Source organism: Oryctolagus cuniculus, chromosome 14 (genome assembly GCF_051225735.1).
Source record: "Oryctolagus cuniculus isolate XC-2025 breed Fujian yellow rabbit chromosome 14, ASM5122573v1, whole genome shotgun sequence".
Lineage (NCBI taxonomy): Eukaryota > Metazoa > Chordata > Mammalia > Lagomorpha > Leporidae > Oryctolagus > Oryctolagus cuniculus.
In genome coordinates, this window is record NC_142880.1 from 3,837,426 (window position 1) to 3,849,695 (window position 12,270).

The 12,270-nt window shown below is 55.4% G+C and overlaps 1 protein-coding gene across 5 annotated transcripts in view; it reads right to left on the bottom strand.

Moving 5' to 3' along the window:
• SERINC5 (serine incorporator 5) overlaps positions 1–12,270 on the bottom strand; it is an 86,972-nt gene that overhangs the window by 14,251 nt on the left and 60,451 nt on the right. For all 5 annotated transcript variants that reach the window (XM_051854068.3, XM_051854069.3, XM_089312919.1 and 2 more), the window contains 4 exons: positions 11,373–11,466; positions 6,440–6,651; positions 3,193–3,288; positions 5–131 (listed from right to left, as the gene is read on the bottom strand). In XM_051854068.3, coding sequence (XP_051710028.1) covers positions 5–131; positions 3,193–3,288; positions 6,440–6,651; positions 11,373–11,466 — 529 coding nt within the window. The remainder of the gene's footprint in view (positions 1–4; positions 132–3,192; positions 3,289–6,439; positions 6,652–11,372; positions 11,467–12,270) is intronic.

Below are 12,270 nucleotides of genomic sequence, written 5' to 3' on the forward strand. Positions count from 1 at the left end.
TCACCACGAGTACAGGATGCAGGCGATCAGGAGGCCGGTGCCCAGGCCGGTGACCAGGTTCTCGTCTCTGTACAGGTCCTGACCGAAGTCGGGGACGCAGATGGTAACATTCTTCCCGCGCTCATCCAGAACTTGTAAAGACAACAGCCAGTTAATCGCCGTGAAACCGGGCGGCCAGCGGTACCGCGCGGTCCCCTCCCTACCCGAGAGGAGAGGAGTCACCTCCCTGAGGCCCCTCAGAACAGGAACCCCCATACTGGAAACCCCCAGCCCCTCGGACCAAGGACCACTGCGACAGCGGCACACGTGGGAAACCACGCAGGGTGCCCGGCGCAGCTGCAGGGCTCGGCGGACCCAGAACATCGCAGTGAGCCTCTGCTCATCGGTACCAAGCCAACGACAGGGAAAGGGAAAGCCACGGACACTCTCAGTCAACCCCACAGCCCCCTAGCCTCGCCACAGTGTCACAACCCCCGCGAATCCCCAGGCTGCAGCCTGGGACCCGCTGGGAAGGGGAGGGGGTCTGGATTTTTTTTTAAAAAACTGCCAGGCTGAGGCCAGTTTTGTGGTGCAGCGGATGAGGCCACTACCTGCGGCGTCGGCATCCCATACAGGTGCTGGCTCAAGTCCTGTCTGCTCTACTTCCCATCCAGCTCCCTGCTAATGGCCGGGAAAGCAGTGGGAGATGGTCCAAGTGCTTGGGCTCTTGCCGCCTGTGTGGGAGACTGGGATGGAGTTCCTGGCTCCTGGCTTCGGCCTGCCCAGCCTCGCGGCCGCAGCCATGCAGAGGACAAGTCTGCGGATGGAAGACCTATTTCTGTCCTCCTCTCTAATTCTGCCTTCTGAATAAATAAGCCTTTAAAAAATTTGCAAGGCTACATAGAAAGGTTTCTGTGTTGTGACTATTAGCTGTCATTTACCTTCTGTGGAACAGGCAGAATTCAAACCTCCACACCCAAGCCAGGGCTGAGGGGGCCCACGCCCCAAACAAGGCAAGGGGAATGAAGGGGCCACCCAGACAGCAAGGCACAGACACGCCCAGCCCACGTGTGCGCAGCCACACAGAGACGACCACGGGGCTGTGCGCACAGGCTCTGAGGAGGCTTTGTTCTTAGGCCAGGGAGAACTCCAACAACACACACATTGCTGTCTAGGTGTGGCAGCATCTGCAATTACATGTAAACTCTTCCTGGGTTTCAGAGGTAAAAAAAGAAAAGCCGTAAACAAGACTCCGTTCAGTGAAACCAGAGGTTAGCGCCTAACAGAAATGCTAGCCGCAGCACCCTGCCTCCTTTTCGTCTCCTTTTAAGGGGTCCTGGTCACGTCCGTACTGTGGGGCACTGGGTGGTGGTTCACTACAGGCTCACAATATGCGAGGACCCGTCGGGGTCACTGGCACCCCTGTCACCTCTTGTTGGGAACCCTGAAAATGTCTTCTCTGAGCTACTCCGAAATGTTCCATTAATTGTCAACATAAAAGAAACTAAGAGACAAGATTAAATAAACATAAAAGTCAAGAGAGGTTTTTGTAAAATTAAATCCAGGGTGGACTTCATGCAAGACCTCCAACTGTATCACTTTTCCCTACAAACAGCTACGAAATGCCACCACAGAAGGTATGTGCATAGACTGTATCTTTCCAATTTATAGAGGCTTTGCTTTGTAAAGTTAAAAGACAAACAACTTCAATTGTCTATTTGAAAGAGGCAACACTTACTTAACTTGATTTACACAAGATTAAACATATACATATTTACAAATGCTTGTGTGTGTGTGTATCACACAGAAGATGGATAAAAATAAAGATGATAAAATATAATGAGGTTAGGAATAAAAATCTTAGGTTTATGGGTGCATTTTAACACCTTGATACAATCATGCTTTTATAGTTTAAAACATAGTATAAAAATCTCTTAGGGTTGGCGTAGTCGCACAGTGGGTTAAGCCACACTGGCACGCCCTCTCTGATTGTGGTTCAAGTCCCAGCTGCTCCGCTTCTGATCCAGCTCCCTGCTAATGCCACTGGAAAGCAGTGGACAATGCCTCGAGTCCCTGCCACCCACGTGGAAGACCAGGATGGACTGCCCAGCTCCTGGTTTCAGCTCGGCTCAGTCCCAGTTGTTGTCGTCATCTGGGGAGTGAACCAGCAGGTGGAAGCTTTGTCTGTCACTCTTCCTTTCAAGTAAGTAAATAAACCTTTTTAAAAAGAACACTCTTAAATAATCGCCACAGCTACTCTAGAATAACAGCTAAGTGCATGCCAGGGAATGTCGTAAGCCACACCCAGACACCCTGTCTCACTGAGTTTTCACAACACTCCCTAAAACAGGAACCTTCTAACTCAGTTACCATATTCAAGTAATAATCAGAATTCTAATATGAAAGAGGAAGGGCCCGTGTGTGGGTTCCCTGGGAGCAGAGCCCGGTGGCCGGGCACCCCCTGCCTCTGCGGCGTGCGTCAGTCAACTGCCAAAGGCAGTCGGCACCAGCGGCTGAGCTCCCACAGCCAGCAGATGCCCCCTCCCACTCGTGTGCTCTCCCACTTTCTCTGCTATTCTCACACAGAGCAGCAGCTGAAGAAAAACGAGGGACGGGTGTGTGGTGCAGCGGTTTGGTGAACCGTCAGGGTGCCTGGGTTCTGGTGCTGGCTGCTGCTTCCAGTCTCAGCTTCCCTCCGGTGCACACCCGGGGAGGCAGCAGGTGCCGGCTCAAGTACTCGCGTGAGTCGCTGCCATCCCAAGGGAGACCTGGGTAGCGTTCTAGGCTCCTGATATCAGCCTGGCCTGGCTGTGGGCATTTGTGGAACGAAGCAGCTGATGATGGGAGACCTTTGTCTGTCTCTGCTTTCGGGTAATTAAAAATAAGTAAATAATACTGTAAAAAAGAAATTAACCAATTTGAAGGAAACTAACAAAGCGAAAAAAAACTTCTCCTGGAATACACAGCGCAGCACATGTGCATTTAGGACTAAAAAGTCCTAAAAGGAGACCCAGGCAGCGGCCCGGTGCACGTCTGCCACCGGCAGAGGGCTCGGAGACATCCTCATGTCACAGCCCAGGCGTTCAAGACAAAGCCCAGAGCAGCTCCCTCCTGCTGCTGGCTGCATCCCTGGTGTCTACACAGCAGCTCCTTCCTCCACGAGGGACATGGTCACCCCACAGCCCCTCAGCCCCTCCCCGCCGGCCGGCTTACCGACTTCCACGGGCTTGCTGGTCAGCGCCGAGAAAGTGAGGTATGTGACATAGCAGCTTATGAGCCCCGACTGCAGCAGCCCGGAGTGCGGCTGTCCTGGAGGAGACGAGCGGAGGGGAGACGGCCTTTAACTCTCACGGCAAGCCAGCATGTGTCTTGAAACAGGTTCCCCTCCACCTCCCGGGCCACGCCCCCCAACTAGAGCGCCGGGAACAGTGGACGTGCGGTGCTTCTCAGACAAAACTGGAACGCCATTTGGGGACAGCGTCACAGCCCAGCCTGATTCTGCTGTTACATGGATGCCAACTTTGCCAAGTCAACACACACCTGTTCTCACATACTGCTGGGTTCCCTCGGCACCCGCGCTATGACATGAGCTCCTTTACTTGTTTTATTTTTATTTATTTATTGGACAGGCGGGAAGAGAGACAAAGAGCAAGCTCCAGTGCACTGGTTCAGCCCCCAGATGCCTGCAACAGTTGAGGCTGGGCTAGATCAAAGCTAGGAGCTAGGCACTCAGTCCCGGTTCCCACGTGGGCAGCAGGGACCCAGCTACGGGGCCAGCACCTGCTGCCTCCCTTCCTGCACGTTAGCAGGAAGCTGGAATCAGGAATCCCAGAAGCCAGTGCAGGACTCTGATATGGGGTGCAGTTCTCCGGGTCAGGACTTGAACCTCTAGGCCCAAATGCTGCCCCCACAAACACTTCCTGAAATGAGAGTATAAACAGCAATCAGAGACCAGCGCTGTGGTATACTGGGTTCAAGTCCCGGCTACTTTAACCCGGTTCCCTGCTAATGCACCTGGGAAGTGACAGAGATGGCCCCAGTGCTTGGGTCCCTGCATGTGGGAGACCCAGATGGAGCACCAGGATCCCAGCTTTGGACTGGCCCGGGCCCAGCCGTTGTGGCTATCTGGGGAGTGAACCAGTAGCTACAGGATCTCTCTTTCTCTTTGTCTCTCCCTCGCTCTCTAACTCAGCCAAATAAATACATACATACATACATACATACATAAATAAGGAGAGGAGAGGGGAGGGGAGGGGAGGGGAGGGGAGGGGAGGGGAGGGGAGGGGAGAGGAGAGGAGAGGAGCGAAGCAGAGCAATCTTTCGAGAAGCGTGTCCTAGTTCCATAGCTAGTGTGAGGAACCAGACTAGGGAGGGAACCCAGGAAACCAATGTAGGGTGGAGGTCTCTTTAACTGTGAGGCTCAACTGTAATATTAGTTCTTAAGTCACACGGTCAGGAAAAAGATTACCCTCACTACTTGTGAACAGCACAGCCCACTGTGGTAAGACAGACCTCAGGGAGCGTGAATTCTGAATTGCAAAGGGCCATGAGCCACCTCCCATCCACGGCCCGGCAGCAAAGCAGTTGTAGAGCAATGGAAAAGATGCCGGGAAAATGCCAGCATGCATGCAGGCTCAAAGGGAAGGGTTAAGGTTCCACATTCTCCCAGAGAGGAGCTTTTAAAGCCACAATGTTTCAATTACACTGAGTGGACCTAGCATCAGAGCTACCAGGATAGGAAGGAAGCAGCCTTTGTATTTTCTGTTGAAATGTTTTGCTGAAATTCCTGCCGGCAGGAAAGGATTCGATTTTACCCAGTCTTCCTTCTAATGGAATTTGTTTCCAGAATTATTATTAAATTAATTACTAACTGAAGTACAGGAATAGATCCTTTTATAACGTGGTTCTTTGACAAGGGACTAAGTCTTACTTTAGCAACTAATAGCAGCAAGCCAAATATGTCAAGCTTGTTACACCTGTTTCTAAAGGCAGGATCTAACAAAGGACAATCTAACTGAGCAGTTAAAGGGAATGGGAAAATAACACTATTAGCACTATGGATTTCAACAATGGTTTGCTTCTGGTTGCCTTTTTAAACCATTATTTTAGAAAGGACTCAAGGTGGGGGCGGCACTGTGGTTTAGCTGGTACAGCTGCTGCCTGCAGCGCTGGCATCCCACATAGGTGCCGGCTGGAGTCCCAGCTGTCTCACTTCTAATCCAACTCCCTGCTAATGTGCCTGGGAAAGCAGCGGAGGATGGCCCAAGTGCTTGGGTTCCTGCACCCCTGTGGGAGACCCGGAAGAAGCTCCTGACTTCGGTCTGGCCCAGCCCTGACCTTGCAGCCATTTGGGGATAAACCAGCAGGTGGAAGAGCTCTCTCCATCTCTTTCTCTCTACCTCCCCTTCTCTGTAACTGACTTTCATATAAATAATTTTTTTAAAAAAAAAAAGGACTCAAGGGGACTATGGACTTGCTACAATTTCCTTTCCCTTCTAAAAACCTGAATGTCACCCGTACTTCAACACCAAGGAGCATCAGACCCCGTGGGGAGCGTGTCGAGGACAATGGACACCTGTACTTTTTTTTTTTTTTTTTTTTTTTGACAGGCTGAGTGGACAGTGAGAGAGAGAGACAGAGAGAAAGGTCTTCCTTTGCCGTTGGTTCACCCTCCAATGGCCGCCGCGGCCGGCGCGCTGCGGCCAGTGCACCGTGCTGATCCGATGGCAGGAGCCAGGTGCTTCTCCTGGTCTCCCATGGGGTGCAGGGCCCAAGCACCTGGGCCATCCTCCACTGCACTCCCGGGCCACAGCAGAGAGCTGGCCTGGAAGAGGGGCAACCGGGACAGAATCCGGCGCCCTGACCGGGACTAGAACCCGGTGTGCCGGCGCCGCAGGCAGAGGATTAGCCTAGTGAGCCGCGGCGCTGGCCACCTGTACTTTCTAAAGCACTTCTGAGCAAGGCCGGGCTCTCGGCTGTGCTGGCTGCACTAAGAACCGGGGCCTGAGGCAGGGGAGCCGCAGGCCGAGCCGTGGTGGGACTTCCTGCTTCCTGACTCCTTGACCACGCGGTCCATGGCCTTGGGTCAAAGATGGCAGCTGCTTCTGCAGCCCTGTCACTCGAGCTTCACACGGAGACGACGGGCAAGCTCAGAAACCCCACGCTGAGCACACACTCCACTCGGGGCGCTCCCGGTGGTGCGTGATTAGTGCCGGCAACGGCGGCCTCCCCGCACACCGCTTCCTTCCTCCAAGTCCCTTTAGCCGGGAGGCATGCGCAGCCTTCACAGGCAGCCCCGTGCGGCGGGGACAGGAGCCTGGTGTCCTGCCTGCCCCGTTGCTGCCACACACGAGGCAAACCCCGGAACAGGCCTGGTTTCCAGAAAAACCGCTGGGTTTGCTCAGCGACACTCGGCAGAATGGGAATGTGGAACAGCGGAGGAATGAAGAGCCGTGCTCACGTTTCTGGACGCAGGGAGAGATGGCGACCATGGAGATGAAGAGGCAGAGGCCTCCGTTGAGCCCCAGGAGGATCTTGTTTTCCATGCAGCCGTCCTTCTGTGTGTAAAACACGGCCATGAGGATCAAGCCCCCGGCGGCGACCGAGTACATGATGAGCGTCACCAGGGCCAGCGAGGCGTACCACAGCTTGTTGCTGGCCGTGCCTGCGTTCCTGTTTCTCCAGACACAGGGAGGAGGGGAGAGAGAACACCGGTCAGCGAGGCCACCTTCCCCTCGGGCTTGGCGGAGGCCGCCAGCCCCAGGCCACCGCGTCCGTGTGGTGCAGGGGGACCCAGCGTGTCAGCCTCTGCGGCAGAGCCAGATGGTGCTGGTTAACTCACAAACCTCTCGGATCGAGCTTGGGATTTTCCCTCCACACTTGAAGCATCCTATTGGTGACTCAGCGCCCGCCCTCATCCACTACAGTGAGGGGCCACAGGCTCCACTCCGGCTTCTCCATGCTGCAATGTGATGGGTGTGGGCCGCGCTACAGTGGCTCCCGGGGCCAGACCTTCAGCACAGAGGTTAAGGTGCTGTTACGACGCTCGCCTTCTACATTGGAGCACCTGGGTCTGACTCTAGTTCCTACTAACGCAGACCCTGGGGAGCAGCGGGTGAAGGCTCAGGCGGTTGGGTTCCACACGGGAGCCCTGGGTTCCATTCTGGGGTTGTTGTGGGCATCTGAGGGGCAGGACGAGGCCCACTCTCCCTCTATGTCCAGCACCATATAGCTGCATCTCAAATACTCAAACACGGCTCACGTACTTCAGGGATGGAGAAGTCGCTGTGGCCAGACAGGAAGGAATCAGGGAATACAGGCCACAATGAGGACCCCCCCCCGGCACCCGAGAGCCAGCCGGCGCGACGCGGCCACGGAACAGGTACGCGAAGGACACAGGAGAAAGACTCAGAGGGAGAAACCATCTGCCAGCCCGACGCTGGCCACCAACACGCCGACAGAAGGAGTTCCAGACACAGGGGCAGGACAAGGGGCCCTGCTTCTCCTCGCTACACCTCTGCATTCCATCACGGGTTCTTACAGAGCTAACTCGTGCTTGCTGTCCCGAAGCCACGGCTTCAGCACTAACCTTTGCCGCAACCCCAGACTGCTGCCAGCCGATGGTTTATTCACTCCACGTGGGTTACTCAGCATCCCAAAGCCAGCACGGCCTCCAAGCCTGCTCCTGTGCTACCTGTGCCCCCCACCCCGGCCCCGGCCCCGGCCCCCTTTCACACAGAACACACAGCAGCTCTCGATCCTCCCCCAGTTCAAGGCTCTCCAGCACCCTCCTGTCTCACTTAAAACCCAAAGCCTAGGGCGCTGTGGCACAGTGGGTTAAGCCGCCACCTGCAACGCCAGCATCCCACAGGAGCACCAGGTTCAAGTCCCAGCTGCTCTGCTTCCGATCCAGCTCCCTGCTGATGTGTCTGGGAAAGCAGTGGAAGATGGCCCGAGTGCTTGGGCTCCTGCCACCGTGTGGGAGACCAGCAGGAAGCGCCAGGCTCCTGGCTTTGGCCTGGCCCAGCCCTGGCTGTTGCAGTCATTTGGAGAGTGAACAGAGGACAGAAGACCTCCCTTTGCCTTTCTTATTTTTCTCTCTCTATAACTCTGCCTTTTAAATAAATAAATAAATCTTAAAAAAAAAAAAAAACTAAAGGCTTTTCAATGCCCCCTCCCAAGGCCTTCAGGATGTGGCCTGGCCCGGCCTGTCCGGCTGCCAGCTGTGGCACAGCATGTTACAGTGCCAGCATCCCACATCCTAGTGCTGTCAGAATGCTGGCGGCTCAGCTTTGGACCCAAGTCCCTGTTACTGCACGCAGGAAGGCAATGGAGGGTGGTCCAGGTGCCTGGGCCCCTGCCACCCACACGGGATTCCAGGCAGAGCTCCTGGTCTCCTGACTTCAGGCTGGCCCAACCCCAACTGTTGCAGCCATTTGGGGAGTGAGCCAGCCGATAGAAGACCTCCTCCCTCCCTCCCTCTCTCCCTCTCTCTCTCTCCTTCTCCCTCTCTCCCTCTCCCTCTCCCTCTCTCCCTCTCTCCCTCTCTCCCTCTCTCCCTCTCCCCTCCCTCCCTCCCTCCCTCCCTCTGGCTGTCAACCAAATAAATCTATCTTTGGGGTGGGGAGGGAGATCTGGCCAGTGCTTAGTCTAGCTTAGTCAGAACTTCAGGCACACAAACCAACAATAAATATGTTGGCAGCAAGGATCTGCTGGGATTCAGGTCTCCAGGCTGGAGAACCGCGACAGCATTCCTTGCGGGGCAGAAGGTGTAGGGCAGTGGGTTAGGCCGCCACCTGGGACGCCTACAGCCCATACCGCAGAACCAGTTCACGTCTTGGGGACCCCACTTTCGAGTCGGCTCCATGCACAACCTAGGAGGCAGAAGGCGCTGGTTTAAGTGCTTGGGCCCCTGCCATCCACATGGGAGACCTGGACAGAGCTGAGGCTCCTGGCTTTGGCCTGGACCAGTCCTGGCTGCTGTGGGCATTTGGGGAGTGAACTAATGGATGGGCGCATGCAATCTCTCTCTCTTTCCATCTTCTGTTTCTCTCTCCCATTGCCAAGGTCTTGGGTCCTTCTCAGTGAGCAGTTTCTACGGCAATCAGAAGCTCCCAAAATACTTGCTGGAACCTGGAACTGATCATCAGACCCAGGAAGTGGCTTCATAGACGTCCATCAAAACATGGACGTCTGTGTTCAAGGAATGTGTTCTCCAGTGGGCCAACCAGAAACCCGCTATGAGAGATGCAAACATCTCAACGTGAGGTCCCCACTCGAAGGACATTCGCAAAAACCTGAGGACGGTTTCATAGTGAAGTTACATCACGAATTATCACAGAAAAAGTGGTACTTAGTCAACTGAAATCATCTGCACCTTGTCATGGGCACATCTTCTACACAGCTAAGAAAACAGGGTCGTGTGAAAGTACAACCACCCCGCCCCCGCCCACCCCCCACCCCCCCACACCCCCACCGGCTTCCTCTGCAAGAGCCCAGCTGCCCAGCTGCCTCGGACTCGAGCCCAGGGAGACCGCAGCGCAAACTGGGAGGTTCCAAGGACGACTCAGCATGCAGACAGCGCCCAACGCCCTGCACGACAGCGCCACTCACACTCGGGATCTGCGTCACTGCGGGGACCAAATTTGTTTTTTTGTTTGTTTGTTTTTTTGACAGACAGAGTGGACAGTGAGAGAGAGAGACAGAGAGAAAGGTCTTCCTTTTGCCGTTGGTTCACCCTCCAATGGCCGCCGCGGCCGGCGCGCTGCAGCCGGCGCACCGCGCTGATCCGATGGCAGGAGCCAGGTGCTTCTCCTGGTCTCCCATGGGGTGCAGGGCCCAAGCACCTGGGCCATCCTCCACTGCACTCCCTGGCCACAGCAAAGAGCTGGCCTGGAAGAGGGGCAACCGGGACAGAATCCCGCGCCCCAACCGGGACTAGAATCCGGTGTGCCGGCGCCGCGGCTCACTAGGCTAATCCTCCGCCTAGCGGCGCCAAGTTTTTAAAATCCCACGACCTCCTGCGGTGCGGCTCTGTGCTATGTAGGGCGCTGGGAACATTTTAGAAGAGGCTGCATTTGGCTGTATGAATTCAGTATTGCCAATAACAAAATGACGAACATCTTTTCTCTCATCAATATCATTCCCAATCATGACAACCGTATCTCATCACTTTCATCTTTTTTTCTTTTAAAGATTGATTGATTGATTTCAATGGCAGAGTTACAGAGAGAGGGAGAGACAGGGACGAGAGATCTTCTATCTGCTGGTTCACTCCCCAAATGGCTGCAATGGCTGGGTGGGGCTGGATCAGAAGAAGCCAGGAGCTTCATCTGGTCTTCACATGGGTGGGAGGGGCCCAAGCACCTGGGCTATCCTCCACTGCTTTCCCAGGTGCACTGGCAGGGAGCTGGACCTGAAGTGGAGCCGTCAGGACTTGAACCAGCGTTCATAAGGGATGTCTGTGTTGCAGGCAACGGCTTAACCCACTGTGCCACAACAACAGCCCCTTAGCACTTCATCTTTAATGTTACTTATTTATTTGTTTGTTTGCTTGTTTGAAAGGGAGAGAGAGAACTGTCCATGTGCTGGATCACTTCCCAAATGCCCACAACTGACGGGCTGGGGCAGCACCGTGAGCCCAAGACTCCATCCAGGTCTCCCATGTGGGTGGCAGGGACCCAAGTCCTCAGGCATCACCTGCCAGCTTCTAGAATGCACATCAGCAGGAAGCTGGACTGGAGGCGGGGGACCCAGGACCTGACCCGGGCACTGAAAACACAGAATGACCTGGGAACCACAAACAGCAGCTTGGCCGCCGCACGACACCTGCCTCTCTTTAAAACACGAAATGAAAATAAAACAACGACCAGAGCTGAAGAAAACATTCAGAACAAAAAGGACTGACAGACTTGGCCAGACTCGTTCAGTCCAGGATGAAAATAAAATTCACACTCCTACAGCGCTTTTCTTTTAAAAAAAAAAAAAATTCAGCATAAAATAAAACGATGTCTACAAAGCTACAAAGTCAGAAGCCTTACTGGGCACAGCAGTAAGTAAAGTGAGCGAGGCAGAGAATCACAAGAACCGGCCCCAGAGCTCCGCGGCCGGGCTGTCCCTCCCTCAGCGCGGCTCAGAGAAACCCACTGGGCCAGACTGCACAGACAGGTGCCGGTGACGGGGCTGAGCATGGCTCGCAGGTGCCGGTGACGGAGCTGAGCGCGGCTCGCGCAGGTGCTGGCTGGCAGCGCATGACCCAGAGGGCCCGGAGGAAGACTCGAGCGCAGGGAGGGAGGGTGGATGGACGGGAGAAGCCCACGGGAGCAGCATGAAGGGAAAGCGTCCCCGCGGCGGACTTGAAGCCGCGGCCGCTCGGCTGTCACCAAGGCACGTACCAGTTCTTGTTCCACTTGTGTGCGAACTCCACGATGAGCAGGAGCTGGATGAAGATAAAGATGAAGGCTCCGACGGCTCCCACGTAGCGCCAGGCTGCAAGAGACCCACCGCGGGTGGTGAGGCGCCCGCCCGTGTTTAGCTCATGGGAGTCCTCAGCACAGCTCACTACCACTGCCTGCCCACAGCACCTGCAACACGCTCAGGCCATGCAGCGATGCAACGCACAGGGTGGGCTCTACGCTCCCTGCCCTACACGCTCCCTGCCCTACAGACGGGGAAGGCTCAGGCCAGACAGACAAAGGCACAGCCAGGCAGAGGACACCAGCTGCACAGCGTCCACACTCAAACCAGACCCCCCAATAGACGCGGCGATTCCAGAAGCCTTCGAGGACCCACAGCGTAGAAGCCACAACAGCTGCCAGGACCAGCAAGTCTCAGATCGTATTGGGGGAGGGGTCACCAGAGTCCAGTGAGGAAAAGGATTTCCGACTTGGGCGGACCATGGCTCAGGGCTACTCCCGGCTGCGCCCCAAAGTCGCTAGGGCTGTGGCTAGACCACGTCGCGTGGCTCATGGCTCTCTATAAAAACTGCCCGGTGGCTCAGGGGACTGCCGGGACCCTGCTCACCCTAAGCATGCTGTTCCAACACAGGAATGTACCTCTGTGGGGAACAAGAGCCACCAGCCAGCGTGTTAGGCATGAGCAGAGCTTGGATCTAAAATCCTTAGGTAGCGTAGGAAAACCCAGCACGATCCTAAAGACGTAGCTGGACACTGACATGGACGGATCCGGGGCTAACAGCCGTTCCTCAGGGACACGAGGAGCACGCACCCGGGAGCTTCATCGGGAGAGTGAGTCTGGCTGGGTGCACAGCGCCCGAGCCACTGAAATCCAGCC